Raw genomic sequence first — 13507 nt, 5'->3', positions numbered from 1 at the left:
ACCTTCAAATGGCTATTCAAGGTCAAATCAATGACACCATCTCATGTCCCCCTTGAAACCATACAACTTTTATCTGAAACATTTTTGTCTTAAATTTTTGGATTTTGAGAAATTTTAGTGGAAAGATTAAAATGGCCTACCCTGTATATATATATATATGTAATATATATGTATTTTGCGTTTTCTCCTGTGAGAGGTTATTTAATCAATGTAGGAAATTTGGATTGATATATTATGTTGTCCAGAACGATAATTAATTATATTATTAGGAAATCGATATGCAGCAATGCACGTGCTTTCTACTACGCACAAAACTTACAATCCAATTTCTTGATACGTGATAATAGTACAAAGGAATACAATATACAAAATCACTCTAACCTGTATATAGCGAAAAGATTCAAATATATTAGAAAAAAAACCGCTGACAATGTAATTAATAAAAATAATTTAGTTACATATATTTGTTTAATACTTTTGTTATTCTATATATGTACACACACACATACGCACATACACACACACACACACACACACACACACACATATATATATATAACTACTCTTTTTAACAAATAAAAATACTTTGGAAATATTACAGAAAAAGAGTAAGGATGAGGATTCCGATGAAGAAGAGAAAAATGAAGAAGAAGCACCTGCTGGTTCAAAGATATTGACACTAAATATTTCATCTCTTCGATTAGATACTATTTCCAAAGCTGGATTTAGTACAACACGCAAGTATGCATTTGATTTTATATTAACAAAAAATGTTACCATAATCATTGTATTATATATATATATGTACATACTATTTAAATTGAAAGTATTTTGTAATATCAAATTTTTTGTTTTTTAGTAAAGTGGAGGAAGCATTTTATGCAAGTAAGTTTCGTGTAAATGGAGAGAAGGTGTTTAAAAAATCTGTTGAGGTAAATTTATTTGTTGTATTTAATCTTGACAATTAGAATTATTCATTGAAATACTATACTATATATATATATATATATATATATATATATATATATATATATAAATCCTAAAAAGATATTTTTATATTTTATAAAACTAACATGTAATAAATGTAAATGTAGGTGGATGTAGGAGATGAAATTGATATGATTTCACAACGAAGTTTGGATAACCCAGGATTTCTCATTGTAAATAGAATTGTGATACTATCAGTAAGTGCTGGATCTAATAATGTAAAAGTTAAATTGGCCAGAGATAAAAACTTACTAATTGAAGATTATGAGGAACCCTGGTCAGGTGAATAATTTTTGTAGCACTTTAATAAAATTATGTGAAACTACAATAAAAAGATAAAATATATTTTTATAATTATGTTTCATAATTTAATCAATTGTTTTGTACTTTTATTGTTATATATATTATATGTTTTTTTAATACTTTTTCTATGAATTTATAACGGAGAGGAATTTTTTCAATAATAAGAGAAATATAAGAATTAAGAAATAATTCATCACAAATGTTTATATTATATTTTATTCTGTAATTTCTTTTACTTTATCAGGAAATGGTTCCTGAATTGCTCCTAGCTCTTGCAATAAGTTTTGTTTCGATTTAAAGAAATCTCTATACCATATCATGTGGTTGATTTTCTCTTGAACTGTCATATATGGATTTTTAGAAAGTCCAACACACACTAATTCCATAAAATGACGTACTGGTCCTGATTTAGGGCACCATTCTTTCAAATGACGTTCCATAAAAACATGCTCTGAGAAATGAACATTTTGCTCTTCTTCCATTCCTAAAATGATATGATATATAAATGAATGAATGAATATATATATATATATATATATTAAAATAAGTTTTGTTTGTGTTAGAAAAATAACATTAACATATATGAAACCTTGCTCATTATCGATAGGAAATTTCCACAATTTTCCTTGCTCTGTCCAAAGAATCAGTTCTTGAAAAATGTTGGCAGGTGGATAAGTTGTCAATGCTTTCAGTTCCCTTTGCTTCAACATCGCCCAAGTTTTCAATTCTGGTATATTTTCCAAAGCAAGGCCCATATTTTCAAAAATGTGACTAGGCTCCCCAGTCCATAAATCGATGTCTTCTCTTCTAAATTAATTAAAAATAAAGTATTTCATATCTTGTGAGAATATAACTAATTTAAATGTTATATTTACTGTGTAATAATATCATTTTTGCACAATATACCTGATACGAGGCCTTTTTAGATTATTATTTTGTAATTGTTCAGTAGATGTTTTCTTATTTAATAATTGTTTTGTTATACTATTTTCATCCTGATTATGACTCTTCACTGATTGCTTATTATTATATTCTTTGAGCAGGGTGTGTATTATAGATTTTTTTTCTGTATATCTATTGTTTGTTTCTTCATCTTTATGCTTTGGCAAACTAATGTCCTTCTTTAAGTTCCTATTAAACATTCAAAAAATTTCAAACATGTCTTAAGAAGTTTAACTAAGTTACACATAGAAATATATTATGTATAACGATTATATATATATATATATATATTCATTATTTATTATATTTTGTGACAATTAGCATACGTATTTGCAAATTGTTCTTCCTTTAGTGTTTCTACTCTAGATGCGAGAACTTTTTGAAGCAAATCTGATGTAGTCTTTGTTTTATCTCCACCAAGTATACTGGCTACACTTTCTGCTGCATTTGTTAATTTCTTTTCTATAAAAAAATAACAATTTATTTAATACATTCAGCAAATTTAAATTCCCACAATTCTTAAATAATTATATTACATAAAATTACCATATGACATATGTTTGGCTTTATTCAATTGGTTCTTCGATTTTGTTTTAAGTGGTATAGCAACATCAATGGTTTTCTGCAATTTTCTTGCCTAAATGTGACATCAAACACTTTCATTAAAATTTAATAATTTATATTTCCTTTCAGAAATATCTTATTACATTATTTTTAAATGCATAAATATTTTACTTTAAAATGATTTAAAACTAACCTTCATCATGTTATTTATATACTCAGTTAAATCAGTGGTCGCAGTTGCCGTTTTTGTAATTTCTTGTTTCTAAATATAAGAGATTTTAGAGTTTATTTTATAAATAACATTTTTATAATTTTGTAAAATAAAATATTTTTACATACATTTTCAGAGCGAATATCTTTACCCATTTTAGTATCTTTGGCCATCTTTGTAGATATATTTTGCTAAAAATACAATAAAACCATAATATTAGTGGTTATTTTAAACAAAATAATGAACTAAATTGATAAATATTAAAATAATTGAATATTATTTACTCGTATCATATTGTTTAAGAAACTTTCCAAATTATCATTATTATCTGATCCTGTAGAAGTTGCATTTTTAACATAGTTCTTCGGTTTTGATTTTTCACTGTCAGAATCAGAATCAGACGAGTCTGACGATGATGATGATGATGATGATGATGATGATGAAGAATGTAATTTTACAGTAACATTTAACCATTGAAATAATACTCCATTTATGGGTCTTAAATTGTATCTATAAAAAATATATTTTCAATATAAAAATAAAAATATGTATAATAAGAACTACTTTACATATTATTACATATTTCACATTGCGATATAAATTACTTTACATTATTACACATAAAACATTTTAAATATATAATATATAGATAAAATTATATTATTTTTAAAATATACAATATTTCCATGATTTTCATAAGTGTACTTACTTTGATAATATATATACAGGTAACATATTTGCAAAATATTATATATTAATTATATATAAGTGTAAATATGTGCAATAATAAATATTCTGCTAAGAAACAGAATTTTACACATTAAAACCTAACCTCTTACACGAAAGAGGTTAGACGAATATAGAAACACAGTTCTATATCGATCTATCGATAGGACGATAATCGATTAATCGATCAATTTTTTGGTTTGACATCTGTAAGGTCCTGCGCACAATAGGAAAAAAATTAAAACAGGAGAGAGAAAAAATTTCTCTCTCTTCCCCTCCCTCCCTCTTGTTTAATATTTAGTTTTTTTCTATTGTGCGCAAGGCATAACTCCATGGTCATCTTAATAGAAATCTATAAGCTTTATAATAAATTGTGTGACTATATTGAGTATGCAAAATAACGTGATTTAGGAAGACAAAGAGTACGTTCCACTTGTATAAATAAATATAATTAATTTTTAATTTTATTTTTATTTTTACAAAATGGATATTTTTTTAGAGTGATGTAACAGATAGAAGAATGTATAAACAATTTAATATATATTTATGAATACATGCAATCTTTCTTGTAATAATTAATATATATATCTGACAGAGTGATAGACTAAAGATTTTATATTATATATAAGAACATTACAACATTATTAATATAATATTGAATTAGTATATATATTTATATATATTAGTGTAACGGTAAATTCAATATTCTTCTTCTTCTTCAGTGTTGACAGCATCTTCTTGTACTTCACGATAATCAAGTTCCAAGGCGGCTAGGTCTTCTCTGGCTTCCGAAAATTCACCTTCCTCCATACCTTCCCCGACAAACCTGTAAATATTATAATTTTTATTACATATTCGTTTCTCGATATGTTATTTTGTAAATATTCGATATAAAAGAAGCTCCCATAAGAATAAACTCTTCGCGTTATAGAAATATTTTTTTTTAACATTTGAAACAAGAATAAAATATCGAGATTTTTTAATAAGAATCAAAGTTAAAATTATATATAAACACGTAAAAAAATGTTAAAAAGAATACGACTTAAATGTTTCAAGCAGAAAAACAAGTGCAATAACTATAGAATTTAGATTTGATCTTTTATTTATAATCTTCTCTCTCTTTCTCTCTTTATTTAATCTTCTTACCAGTGAACGAAAGCTCGTTTAGCGTACATAAGATCGAATTTGTGATCGAGTCGAGCCCATGCATCTACGATCGCTGTTGTGTTGCAGAGGCAACATACCGCTCTTTCCACTCGTGCAAGATCGCCACCCGGCACAACAGTAGGCGGTTGATAATTTATTCCCACCTATTATTATATTCATTTGATGATTATAATTTAATTGTAATTTTTTTATTTAAAATTTTTATTTTAAAATTTATTTTTTTTCTATTTCTTAAACTGCTTCCTTGCTCTGGTTCACGTTTATACTCTCACCTTGAATCCCGTTGGGCACCACTCGACAAATTGAACATGTTTCTGCCGTTTTATCATCGCGATCGCCGCATTAACGTCCTTAGGCACCACGTCACCCCTGTATAATAAACATACTGCCATATATTTTCCCATGCGCGGATCGCAATTCACCATTTGGTGATTCGGTTCAAAACAAGAGCTCGTTATCTCCGAAACGGTGACTCTCTCGTGTTCGGCTTTTTCCGCTGATAGAACTGGAGCATAAGTAGCCTGCGATAAAATTTAATAATTAGAATATAATCAAGACATTTTTAAATAATCAAAATGATATAAAACGTCTATGTAAAGATTAGTCACGTTTAACTCTTACAAGTGGGAAATGAATACGTGGATAAGGCACTAAATTTGTCTGGAATTCGGTGAGATCGACGTTTAATGCTCCATCAAATCGTAAACTAGCGGTAATAGATGAGACTATTTGTCCAATCAGTCGATTTAGATTCGTATAAGTTGGCCGATCGATATTCAAATTCCTTCTGCATAATTCGTAAATGGCCTATGGATAACACGCGATTACAGAGAGAGACAAACAACTTTGATATTATTACTGTAGCAGGAAATATAGCATGTGTATATAGATATATGTATATAGATGATAGATATCGCAATAGATTTTATTTTATGTGACATATATTCCATAGAGTATGCAAATTTTTAAAACTTATAACTGATAAAATCCGAAGAAAACTTACTGTTATTGTTTAATAATTGTTGTTATTGTAATTGTTTAATAATAAAGTTAAAAATTAATGGATTGAAGTAATCTAAGCTTAATCTAGATACAAACCTGATTATCTACAATAAAGGCCACCTCGCTATGTTCTAATGTTGGATGAGTGTACAGAATCGCGTTGTAAGGTTCCACTACTGCAGTCGACACCTATAAAAACATAGACATTATTTCCTAATTAGATAATTAAGTAAATCAATAATTCCATAATAGATAGAAAACAAAAATAGTTAATATCTAAATAGACACATTACAAATAATGTATGTATGTAGATTACTTATATATTTGAGTATCTTGAAAAGAAATCTGAATTTTTTATTTTGAAAATTGGAAAAGTTTTTTAAGGATAATATATATATATATATATATATATATATATATTACCTGCGGCGCTGGATAAATGCTAAAGGTCAGTTTACTTTTCTTTGGATAATCGGCAGATAATTGTTCCATAAGCAAACTCGAAAATCCGGATCCTGTGCCACCACCAAACGAATGGAAGATCAAAAAGCCTTGCAAGCCTTTGCATTGTTCTGTCAGTCTGCGTATTCTATCTAAAGTAATATCTATGATCTCTTTTCCTGAAAATCGCGAGAATAAGATTACTGTTCTTTTATCTATATGAAAAGTTTATGTCTAATAAGATCTTCAAGAAAGATTATGCAGCAAGTTCTTTGACTTAAAAGCAATTCAGTTTTTTATTTAACGTTTTCTAGCACAGACAATTGACTGCGTGTATCATTGTAATTAATTGTTGTGTTATCGTAGATGTAAAATAATTATATATAACGAGAAATATATATTTAAATATACCTATTGTATAGTGACCCCTGGCATAATTATTAGCCGCATCCTCCTTGCCCGTGATCATCTGTTCCGGATGGAACAATTGCTTATAAGTACCCGAACGAACTTCATCTGAAAAATTGAAGATAACTTATATCAATTGAGATTTTTATCAACTCTTTATACGTGCATGACGTTAAAAAACAATTATAAAAATTAAACGATCAAAAAGAGGGACACTTGCCTACTACCGTTGGCTCGAGATCGACCAGAACCGCTCGCGGAACATACTTTCCGGAACTTGTTTCAGAAAAGAATGCATTAAAAGAATCGTCCCCTTGACCTACGGTGGTATCGCTGGGTATCTGTCCATCCGGATGGATACCATGCTCCAAACAATAAAGCTCCCAACAGGCGTTTCCCATTTGCACGCCCGCCTGTCCTATATGAATGGATATACATTCCCGCTGCCAACAAATTAGTGAATATATTTAAACAATATTCTCCGTGTGTAAATTATAAATGCGCAATAAAAATGGCGCTTCAGATCAAAATCGAAAGAAGTTTCTCTTGGCCTAACATTTTTTATTCAATTCTTCATCTTTTCGTAAAATAATGTTCATTTTACAAAAACATTATAAACAATAAACAAGTTAATTAAAAAAATCAATTCAATGTTCATTTTACGAAAAAATTATAAAGCAATAAGAAATTCTTTTGTTTTCTTCTCTTATTAAAAAATAAAAGATGATGGAATAATAGAAGTAATACATTATCAAATATATAATTGAAAAGGTACGATAATTAGCTTCTGTTTTCAGAAAAAGCATCATTATCTGCCATAAATATTTGATATCTGTAATACTTTTACAGATACATTACAAATTAAAAAGGTTGTTTCATTATGTCGTATAAATTATGTTATTTTCACTCTACGCTACATTAGATATATGATTACTACTTTAAGTAGCATTAAAAAATTCATAACAGAGGCTATACGTTTGTAGCCTCGTAGAGATGAGAGACAATATAATGTGCATACATGTAATTATTGAACGATAAATACTAACATTTATAAAATCTGCCGTATTAATTACCTTTTTCGCCATGTTTTAAAAGATTTCGTTTCTTAACTAGGACAATCACCGATGCAGAAACTTACAAAAAATTGTATATTTCACAAAACCACAAGAGTCATACAATAATATATCGAATTGCGAAAATGTTTCGTTCACTTTGACTGATTCATTAATTATTTCCTTACTTGAGATGCTTTTTTAACGTAATTATATGATCCATAATTTTTTTGAATAATTATATATATATATACGTATATATTAATTTGTAAATGATATTTTAAATTCACACACTTTATGGTAAACAGTATCACAGATATGCTCGATAATTATTCTGGAAAAGATAGATAATTTAAAAAGAGTTAAGAACTTATTTTGTTTGCAATATAAATTCTTGGAAATCAACTTTACTTTTTTGCAATCGATCGATTTCGTTTTTTATTACTTGTGACTCATACCTATCCTATTTATTTATTTATTAATCAAAAATGCAAAATTAAAATAAAAAGTGCAAAAATTAAAATAACGAATTCCTTAATCATCGAACAATAAATAATTGTATTATTTTCACAAATTATCTCACAGTAGGATATCGGATTACAAATAGTTTTTGAGCGACCACCTGATTTGCTTAAGCGAAATCTGTCTCGCGACAGTCTTAACAAGACTGACCGCAACAAGGAAGTATACATTCGACAAGGGGTGATTACGAATGGCCAAGACGTCGTCGACTAAAGCAGCGACATTATCTGTCAACAATGTCTGTAGAAAAAGGTCCACCTTGACCTGACGTGTCTCCCATCATTAATTCAAACGTATCCTAAAAGTGAGCATCTAAGTCTGCATGCTTATAGCCGGCCTACTTCCTGACCTGCAGACACATGTAGACAGTATATTGTCTCTCTTGCGATACGATATTATACATCCTGTATGTATCTGCATGGTAAAAATCGATTTTTTACAGGTTGACATACTGTAACCATAGCAGCTTAATCGAACATCAAAGTGCACGTCCGATATGTATGATGTTCGATTGCGCGCGATTCGTTCGGAAGATGATTTCACGTGAGTAACGTCAGATATATCATTCATTTATAAAATGTCTAGATTGAATGCGGTCTACCTAAGTTTTGGGAGAATATTTGGTCTGCAATATTTAACAATTCATATAAGCACAAAATTCTTAACGCAAATATATATTTTGATATTTTCAAAAAAATATAACATTAAAACTTTTAGAAATAAAATTTAAATAAGTGGGTTGTATTCGATTTTATATTCATTGCAGTTTATATGCTTACTTAGTTTGCTTTCAAATGACAGAAAATCTAAAGATTGTAGAAATAAAGAGGAAGAAAAATGATTTTACTAATATAAAATTACGCCCATCAACATATATTTGCAATGTGAGAATCGATAATTCATACATAATTTAAGTTTCGCGTGTAGCTTTGAAAATATACAATGCATATATTCCAAACACATTCTTTAAATCATTAGATAATAAAAATAAAAAATATAAAAAGAAATATAAATTTAGTTATAATATAAAAATTATAAAAATAATTATATTTATATAAAAATAAAATTGAATTCTGTTTTCTTTTGATATTTAAGATTTTTAAAAATGTTATGCACCACAGTATTTAGCTTTTAAACTTTAATATAAATAATACATTTTAAAAAAATAAAAAGATATTAATAAAAATATTGTCTTTAATGTTTAATTTAAATAGATGTTTACGTTAAGATAATATACATTATATCATTGCGATGATATAATTAACATACATATTTAAATAATATTTGCGTTAAGATAAACATATTTTATTAGATATTCTGTTTTTAAGTAATTTTTTTATATTTATTTTTTAATTATTCTCCTTCGAGTTTCTTCCACACTTGTCATTTAATTTTCTTGAAAAAGCTTTTAATCGATTTTATGAACTATGACTGTTTAAAAGTGTATGTATATACCGAATATTTAAAGTTATGTACACGACACACATTTTCCGAGCTATATATTTCGTATGACGCATGCATTTTATCAAGAACAATATTATTATCAGGAAAAATATTAAATAAATATATACAATCTCTGTTATTATAAATGTATATCTGCTTGTAAATGCGTATATTCAAATGTGTTGTAACAAATCGAAAATAGAAAAATTATGTTAATTGTAATTGATGCAACATATAATTAGCAATGTATAAACTATGATAGAAAACAATTTAGACATAATAGAAACTTTAAAAATACTAGAATTATAATTTTAGATTTAGGATTTTATTTCAAAAATATTGAGAATGCTTTTTTCTCTTATCACGCGTAATTTTTATTCGTTTTTATGTAAACACACATTTTTGTATAGAAAAGATTTTTTTCAGAAAGATAAGATATATAAATTATAATAAAATAAAAGAATATAACATATATAAAGAGTATTTTGGTATAATTGTATTAGTCCTATTAAATGTTTTTAGTGAAAAATAAAAATTCTAGAGTAATCTATCCTTTCTCTAAAATGCCAATTATGAAATTAAATTAAACGGTTTTATTTTTTTATTAAAATATAAATGTGTATATTTTCATAATTGAAAAATATGTTCAATATTACTGCAAATGCAGTAGAAAAACAAAATGCTCACCATTTTTCCGATTACGTATAGCCTGTAGCGTGCCGGACCGTGTGACGACTCGATCACTGTCTGACTCCACGGATAGTACGATCACTCCGCTTCGCCATTAATAGTGTGCTATATACAATATTCACATTGGAGTTCATAGACAACGCGAATCAACTCATACTACTACAGTATACTCGCACAATTGTATATATGCATGTGCACATTCGCACAGTGCGTTATTATATTCTAGTATAGACTTCTCGGGAATATGAGATATACATATAGGAATGTTCTTTAAACTTTGTCCGAGTTTAAAGACACCTTGTATGAAGAAACTTTCATATTTGAATATAAAATTTATATTTTTCTTATATATTCATCTTGAAGAAATACATTCTCATAGTCACAATATGTATATATAATATAAAAAATAATTAAATTGTACAATAGATTTCAGAAGGATCTATTTTTGTATACAAGCTACTTTTTAAGTCCTTTCGGACTCGACAAAGTTATTAACTTTACTCTTCTAGGAGTTTTATGACATATAATAGGAACAACATCAGCTTTTGGTGGAGTATTTCTAATTTTACTTTTACCTGTATTACTATTACTTTCTTCATACACTAATTTAATATCTTCTGTTTCTTCTGCATTAATATTCTCACCTGATTTCTTGTCTGCCTGTAAATCACTGACTTCTGATTTATCATCCACATTGTTAAATTTCTGTTCATTAAGTTCTTTAGGCTGATGCACTATTGTATTAGTTGTATCGCATTTTACAAGATCAATATCCATTGCACAATCGTCAACATCAAATGTTGAAGTGTTGCTTTTAATTATATTGTCTTTATTGACTATATTTTTTGATTTTTTATCAGAACTTTTAAATATTTCTCTTAAAACTGTATCAGAATTTTTCACTTTATAAATTTTACCTAGTTCACCTTTTTCAAAATGTATTATGGAACAATAACCGTCGCTCGAAGACACAATTAAAATTTGGCCATCACTGGACCTGTAAGAGGAAAAGAAGAAATTCAAACTTAAAAGTAATTTAAGTAAAAAGAAATAATAAATAGATAATAGTATAATAATTACCATGAAAGATCATTTAATCGACCGTAATGAATAAGTGATATTGCACCAATTGGACAAGTTTGTTGTGTATCATAAATTAATACAGAACTTTGCGTAGCAACAGCAAATATCATTCTATAAGGCAATGTTATCAGTGCATTTGGTCCATCTTTTCGCAATTCGAAATATACTGGACAACATTTTACTGCTATAGTACATTCATTCATAGAAGGTAAAATCATTATTGGTCTAAAAAACATTGTTAAAATTGATAACGGTTTTTTAAAGTAAAATTCAAGAAATCAGAAATTTTAATACTGACTCTTTCATATTTTCTCTGGAGAAAACAATTGTTGCATTTGATATAGCTTCTGTGTCAGGTGATTCAATTATTCCAGAGGGTACAAAAATTAGTGATCCATCTATCGAAAAGGTCAGTCTGCGAAAGAACGATTTAAATGTGTCATCATAAAATAAACGTACAATCTTTCCCTTCAATGGACTATTGGCTGGTGTTGGGATTGTAGACTTATAAACGCGTTGAATAACTTTCTTTGTAGCAATGTTTATTAAACGACAATATCTGAAAAACAAAAATATCTTTTAATATAAAACTGAAATTTATAATTGAAATATTTTATTCTAATTAAAATAATGTATAATATGGATTATATACCTATCTGTGCTAATAGTGCACACATATTGATTACAAGGATCCCAGGAAACTCCTTGAACAAAACCTTTATGATCTGATAATATTGTTTTATGACCTTTCTGAATATTCCATATAATAGCAGTATTATCAACAGATCCAGAAATTAAAAAATTTGAATCTGGTGACCAGCTGATATCATAAATATCTTCAATATGACCTCTCAATACTTTCCAGGAGGTCCATTGTTCTTTATTTTCGGTATCACTTGCAGATGGAGATGAATCTTGTCCCTCTTTTTCCTTCATTTTCCATAAGATAATAACTGATTCTGTGTATTAAAATTAATATTAGTATTAATACATCAAAATAGTAACAATAATGTAATAACATATAGATAAAACAGTAATTAACCATCGTCTCCTGATGCTAGAATTTCTTTTGATGGAGAAAATCTCACAATATTTACTGCCTTCTGATGACGTTCCAAGTCAGCTGCAAAATCCACAGCAGTTCCACCACACTCGGTTGTTGTTAAGTGCCAAATCTATGCTCAAACACAATTATTTAAAGTACATTCTGCATACATATATAAACATACAAATTCTAAATTTGTTATACTTTTGAATATTATAATAAAATTAATTATTTTAAAAGATATTAGAAAATCCTTGTCTTTCAGAAAATATATAAAACATTTGATAAAAAAAGAATAAATCTACTTATAAGTTTGTTTATTCCATTATTTTTATATTAATGAAGTGTTTCTTTTTATATATAAATGCAATTATACATATATGATTTATCCTTATAATCTTTGTTTTACCAAAACATGACAATCCGCTCCTCCAGTCGCGACTCTCCAAAACGATTCCTCCTTCAAATTTTCGCACGTACCACTTTGTATATCAACGCTCAACACCGGATCACGATTATGCCACGAGATTTCAGGAGTAGTAATCTTCATTATCTCGATTAAGATTAACAGGTGTGATTTTCGCACGTATATAATAAATAAAGGGAATAAATAAGAGGAAAGGTTTATCGAGATGCCACTTAACCTTCAAAGCTGTCAGAGTATTCGCGCCAAATATCGTCGACGATGAAGTTAGGCATATTTGAGAATTGCGCGAGATTCAAACATTCCTAACTTTATAACAGATGCCATTATAATATGGCGAAGGTTGATAGCCAATCAGATTCGTCGTCTCTTCCCATTTGCGGAGGGGAATATCTACGCACGGTTGCGCATCTCGAACAATATTTGATCGATGACTCTAGGGATTTTCGACGACAAGTCGCGAGACGTGACCGTTCCCGCGCAAACGAGCGACCGC

The 13507-nt window shown here is 28.2% G+C and overlaps 4 protein-coding genes across 6 annotated transcripts; 1 reads left to right on the top strand and 3 right to left on the bottom strand.

Annotated features, from left to right (window-relative positions):
• Nucleotides 1-153: 153 nt before the first annotated feature.
• Nucleotides 154-1341, top strand: LOC114931456 (mitochondrial transcription rescue factor 1). The gene is made up of 4 exons (XM_085483803.1): nt 154-210; nt 602-741; nt 860-932; nt 1095-1341. The coding sequence occupies exons 1-4, from the start codon at nt 169-171 to the stop codon at nt 1275-1277; spliced, it is 438 nt and encodes a 145-aa protein (XP_085339929.1). The 5' UTR covers nt 154-168; the 3' UTR covers nt 1278-1341.
• A 147-nt stretch (nt 1342-1488) lies between these two features.
• mRpS31 (mitochondrial ribosomal protein S31) lies at nt 1489-3867 on the bottom strand. Of its 2 annotated transcripts, none has more exons than XM_029303500.2 (9): nt 3717-3867; nt 3292-3517; nt 3136-3198; nt 2990-3058; nt 2779-2869; nt 2559-2694; nt 2197-2421; nt 1880-2094; nt 1489-1774 (listed from the first exon to the last, which is right to left on the bottom strand). In XM_029303500.2, exons 1-9 carry the CDS (start codon nt 3740-3742, stop codon nt 1506-1508), a joined length of 1320 nt encoding a protein of 439 aa, XP_029159333.1. In that variant the 5' UTR covers nt 3743-3867; the 3' UTR covers nt 1489-1505. The 2 variants fall into 2 exon arrangements, with proteins under 2 accessions (XP_029159333.1, XP_029159332.1); XM_029303499.2 differs by having other exon boundaries at nt 1880-2097; nt 3717-3866.
• Nucleotides 3868-4230: 363 nt separating this feature from the next.
• LOC114931448 (tubulin alpha-1 chain) lies at nt 4231-10747 on the bottom strand. 2 transcript variants are annotated; one of them, XM_029303488.2, is made up of 10 exons: nt 8216-9302; nt 7826-8138; nt 6973-7195; nt 6756-6860; nt 6327-6523; nt 5999-6091; nt 5522-5707; nt 5173-5421; nt 4880-5043; nt 4231-4559 (listed from the first exon to the last, which is right to left on the bottom strand). In XM_029303488.2, exons 2-10 carry the CDS (start codon nt 7835-7837, stop codon nt 4433-4435), a joined length of 1356 nt encoding a protein of 451 aa, XP_029159321.1. In that variant the 5' UTR covers nt 7838-8138; nt 8216-9302; the 3' UTR covers nt 4231-4432. The 2 variants fall into 2 exon arrangements, with proteins under 2 accessions (XP_029159321.1, XP_029159322.1); XM_029303489.2 differs by lacking the exons at nt 7826-8138; nt 8216-9302 and adding an exon at nt 10457-10747 and having other exon boundaries at nt 4232-4559.
• A 31-nt stretch (nt 10748-10778) lies between these two features.
• On the bottom strand, nt 10779-13492 carry Caf1-105 (chromatin assembly factor 1, p105 subunit). Its single transcript, XM_029303486.2, has 6 exons — nt 12997-13492; nt 12585-12717; nt 12195-12501; nt 11841-12101; nt 11540-11767; nt 10779-11456 (listed from the first exon to the last, which is right to left on the bottom strand). Exons 1-6 carry the CDS (start codon nt 13135-13137, stop codon nt 10916-10918), a joined length of 1611 nt encoding a protein of 536 aa, XP_029159319.1. The 5' UTR covers nt 13138-13492; the 3' UTR covers nt 10779-10915.
• Nucleotides 13493-13507: the final 15 nt, after the last annotated feature.

Source organism: Nylanderia fulva, unplaced genomic scaffold, assembly GCF_048542155.1.
Source record: "Nylanderia fulva isolate GAGA-0341 unplaced genomic scaffold, ASM4854215v1 Scaffold27, whole genome shotgun sequence".
Classification (NCBI taxonomy): domain Eukaryota; kingdom Metazoa; phylum Arthropoda; class Insecta; order Hymenoptera; family Formicidae; genus Nylanderia; species Nylanderia fulva.
The sequence above is the reverse complement of the archived record's forward strand: the minus strand, read 5'-3'. Positions and strand labels throughout refer to the sequence as shown.

Coding starts and splice junctions, on each gene's coding strand:
- LOC114931448 (XM_029303488.2), bottom strand. Junction 5,422..5,521: donor CACGTATTCATTTCCCACTT/GTAAGAGTTAAA, acceptor ATTTTATCGCAG/GCTACTTATGCTCCAGTTCT. Junction 5,044..5,172: donor GGTGCCCAACGGGATTCAAG/GTGAGAGTATAA, acceptor ATATAATAATAG/GTGGGAATAAATTATCAACC.
- LOC114931456 (XM_085483803.1), top strand. CDS start 169: ATGTATTTTGCGTTTTCTCCTGTGAGAGGTTATTTAATCAAT. Junction 211..601: donor TGAGAGGTTATTTAATCAAT/GTAGGAAATTTG, acceptor GAAATATTACAG/AAAAAGAGTAAGGATGAGGA. Junction 933..1,094: donor TGTTTAAAAAATCTGTTGAG/GTAAATTTATTT, acceptor ATGTAAATGTAG/GTGGATGTAGGAGATGAAAT.
- Caf1-105 (XM_029303486.2), bottom strand. CDS start 13,137: ATGAAGATTACTACTCCTGAAATCTCGTGGCATAATCGTGATCCGGTG. Junction 11,768..11,840: donor TCCAGAGAAAATATGAAAGA/GTCAGTATTAAA, acceptor AATGTTTTTTAG/ACCAATAATGATTTTACCTT. Junction 11,457..11,539: donor CGATTAAATGATCTTTCATG/GTAATTATTATA, acceptor TTCCTCTTACAG/GTCCAGTGATGGCCAAATTT.
- mRpS31 (XM_029303499.2), bottom strand. CDS start 3,742: ATGTTACCTGTATATATATTATCAAA. Junction 3,518..3,716: donor CCTGTATATATATTATCAAA/GTAAGTACACTT, acceptor TATTTTTTATAG/ATACAATTTAAGACCCATAA. Junction 2,695..2,778: donor AGCCAAACATATGTCATATG/GTAATTTTATGT, acceptor ATTTTTTTATAG/AAAAGAAATTAACAAATGCA.